Below are 2,846 nucleotides of genomic sequence, written 5' to 3' on the forward strand. Positions count from 1 at the left end.
AACGCTCCGGCACGCGAAACCAGCAGCAGCAGCGGTGGACAAACAAAACAACATTTAATTAAAACACATGCACTTCCCATGCACATTCCCGGAAAGTGTTTTTGTCGATTACAAAAAGGACGACCGACGCCTAGCCGAACAAAGTGCATCGACAGAGCACTTTGATTTGTTTGGTAGTGTACAGTAATTCCACCGTTAGTGAGGTTTCCCTGCGTAGACAATTGTCCATACATTTTTTTTTTAAATTTGTATGGGTCGTTGATAATTGACAACCCCCCCCCTCTAAACTGCCTACGTAGTTTATGAACAGCTCCTAATATTAAAACATAAAATTCACCATTCGCGAAACCTTCTCCATTCGAAAGAACCGACTTTTCCCGTCATTTTCGGGTTACTATTGAACACTTTTCCATACAAATTATGGGTTAATTTTGAGTGTTTGTTTCTATGGGTCAATTTTCTTTTGTATGGGAAATATCGTGAATTTTTACCACTCGGAACCCCCAGATGAAATATTTCAGAAGTAGTCTCAAAACTCCTGGAGAAGTCCCCTCTTTAAAATGGAGAATGCTGATTTTTTGTTTGTTTTAAAGATATTCAAGCACATACACATACACCCTTGCGAACATAAACAATCACTTATTTGAAAAATAATAAATCGATCGTCGAAACTGACCAACTCCATAAAATGTCCACGTTGTATACCGACAGATCCTTATAGTACGTTTATATTAGTGCGATTGCTAATTGGAGGAATACTGTATGAATGTTTCTGGAACACAGGATCAAACTAAGGAATTCAACATGACCGTTAAACCAATTCTCCTCCTGTCATTTCTAATGATCAATTTCGAAATGAATCCCTTTATTTCCTCAGTCCATCTCTATCACTGCCATCAAATCCCAACGAAACTATCGCTCTCTGTAATAGATACACCGATGTCGCACCACATCGATGGCATCAGTAGCGTCATAAAGGGCTCGTTCGGCACCCTGTTTGTACAGGAATTATACTCTTCTCTGTGCTATGATTTATGCACTCTGCCTTTCCGGGATGGAAACGGACAACGTGACTCATTCCCACGTTTATACGCCCCTTTTCACTTTCGTTTTCACACTGTCGGACAGAGAGCATTTTTTCCCTGTAGAAGACTTTTCCTACTGCAATATCACTTTGTCCATTAGAACCGACACCGAGCTGCCAGTTAGTAGCGTAGAGCAAAAAAAAACAACTGTTTACCCTTTCTAACCGAACCGAAGCCTGGAACTCCGAGCAAACCAAGCAACGCTTCAATATATACGGTGTAGTTGAAATAATTTTGCACTGTCAATATTTGTCTTGAAATCAGTGCACGGTTGACACTTTGATCTGGGAGTGGTACCACTTGAGAGCCGTGCATAAGGAAAAAAGGGTTTGTCATTGTGGTTGCTCAGCTAAAAAAGGGCTTCTCGTTAAAGATAAAAGACTCTCAGTATTTACCAATCAGGAAAATGTATTTAATTTAATAACTGACGCGAGTCCGAATCATCATTTTAGTCCATTTAAGTGGATTCTGTTCGGCTCCAAAACCACCCCACCACATGCCTCGACTGCAGTTCAAAACTTCCTCGCTGTATATGCCATTCAAGTTGTTTCTAAAATTGCAATGTAATAGGTTGATACTAAACAAGCCAGACAATTCAACCACGTACCTATTAATGCCAGTTCCACAGTCTAAATGCCAGTAGCCACTCCCCATCTCGACGGCACAATTCATAATAGACTTATCGTTATCCCTGTCAAAGGTGGTAAATTGCTGATCACGATATACATAATGCGACTCCCCTGCAGTCCCATCCCGCCATCCATCCAGCGTAAGTCGATAATTATCCGCTTCATTGGCTACCGCAAACAGTTTGTACTTCTGATGTGCTTCGAAATCTTTGAAGTCACCCATCCACACCATCAGCTCGTACTCATCAGCGGATGTAATCTGCACATGAATTATTCAAACCGTTCAACAACATCGCTCATTACTTTCATAAGCAGTGAATCCAACGAACCTGGTGCAGCTTGTCCAATCCGAGCCAGAACTCGTTTCCAATTACCCCGAATCCGCTCTTATAATCCGCCCAACTGCGATTGAAGCTCTCCGATCCATCATATCGATTTTGAAGCACCAGCCACCGCCCACCGAAACCCTGCTCACAGTATACCTCGAACGATTCCGTTGCATTAATCGGCCGAATGTCGTAGATTCCGGAAACGGCTGGAACGTCATTGCACGACCGGAAGAGCCGACGAGCACCAGTCACCGATAGGAAGCTCACTAGTTGAGTTAGCACAAGTGCAACGGTGAAAAGATTGGCCATGGTTTATGGTAAATATGCACAAGTAGGTAGAGGTGCACTTAGGGTACTGAATGGTGATTGCAACTTGTTTCTTTAAATATAAGACTGTGCTTCATTGCTGTGGGAGTCCCCGATGTCCATAATCGGGGTTGCCAGATTGTTTTCAAGCTTATCGGTATCAAATGTTTAAAAAATCGGTATTTATTTGAATGCGAAAATTCAAACTTTTGGACTAAGAACGAAGTAGTGAGTCGCAAGAAATTTCCGGGAATATTTGAATTAGTCTCTTAATGATATCGAAAAAACTTCAAAAGAAAGATTAAAGAAGATCTTGTTGGTGGAAGTTGGCAGGAAATTCTAAGAAATGTCGGAAAAATATCCGATGAGGATCTTCCAAGACATATATGTATTGAGAAACTTTTAGTGAAAACTTTAGAAACTTTTGGAAAAAAAAATCAGATTACACACCCAGAGGAAACCAGAAAAGTTTTGGAAATTGGAAGGCAATTCCAGGG

The 2,846-nt window shown here is 41.2% G+C and overlaps 1 protein-coding gene across 1 annotated transcript; it reads right to left on the bottom strand.

Moving 5' to 3' along the window:
- Nucleotides 1-1,470: 1,470 nt before the first annotated feature.
- Nucleotides 1,471-2,382, bottom strand: LOC135700068 (angiopoietin-4-like). Its single transcript, XM_065220457.1, has 3 exons — nt 2,044-2,382; nt 1,693-1,973; nt 1,471-1,635 (listed from the first exon to the last, which is right to left on the bottom strand). Exons 1-3 carry the CDS (start codon nt 2,350-2,352, stop codon nt 1,503-1,505), a joined length of 723 nt encoding a protein of 240 aa, XP_065076529.1. The 5' UTR covers nt 2,353-2,382; the 3' UTR covers nt 1,471-1,502.
- Between the last annotated feature and the right edge of the window lie 464 nt (nt 2,383-2,846).

The sequence above is a fragment of the Ochlerotatus camptorhynchus genome, unplaced genomic scaffold (assembly GCF_037179485.1).
Source record: "Ochlerotatus camptorhynchus isolate MF236.1 unplaced genomic scaffold, CSIRO-AGI_Acam_v1.1 ptg000128l, whole genome shotgun sequence".
Lineage (NCBI taxonomy): Eukaryota > Metazoa > Arthropoda > Insecta > Diptera > Culicidae > Ochlerotatus > Ochlerotatus camptorhynchus.

Bases quoted from the DNA above. Each gene is read 5' to 3' on its own strand.
- LOC135700068 (XM_065220457.1), bottom strand. From the start codon at position 2,352: ATGGCCAATCTTTTCACCGTTGCACTTGTGCTAACTCAACTAGTGAGC. The intron at 1,974-2,043 runs GTTCGTTGGATT...ATTCATGTGCAG, and splicing joins GATTGGACAAGCTGCACCAG to ATTACATCCGCTGATGAGTA. The intron at 1,636-1,692 runs GTACGTGGTTGA...TTGCAATTTTAG, and splicing joins TGTGGAACTGGCATTAATAG to AAACAACTTGAATGGCATAT.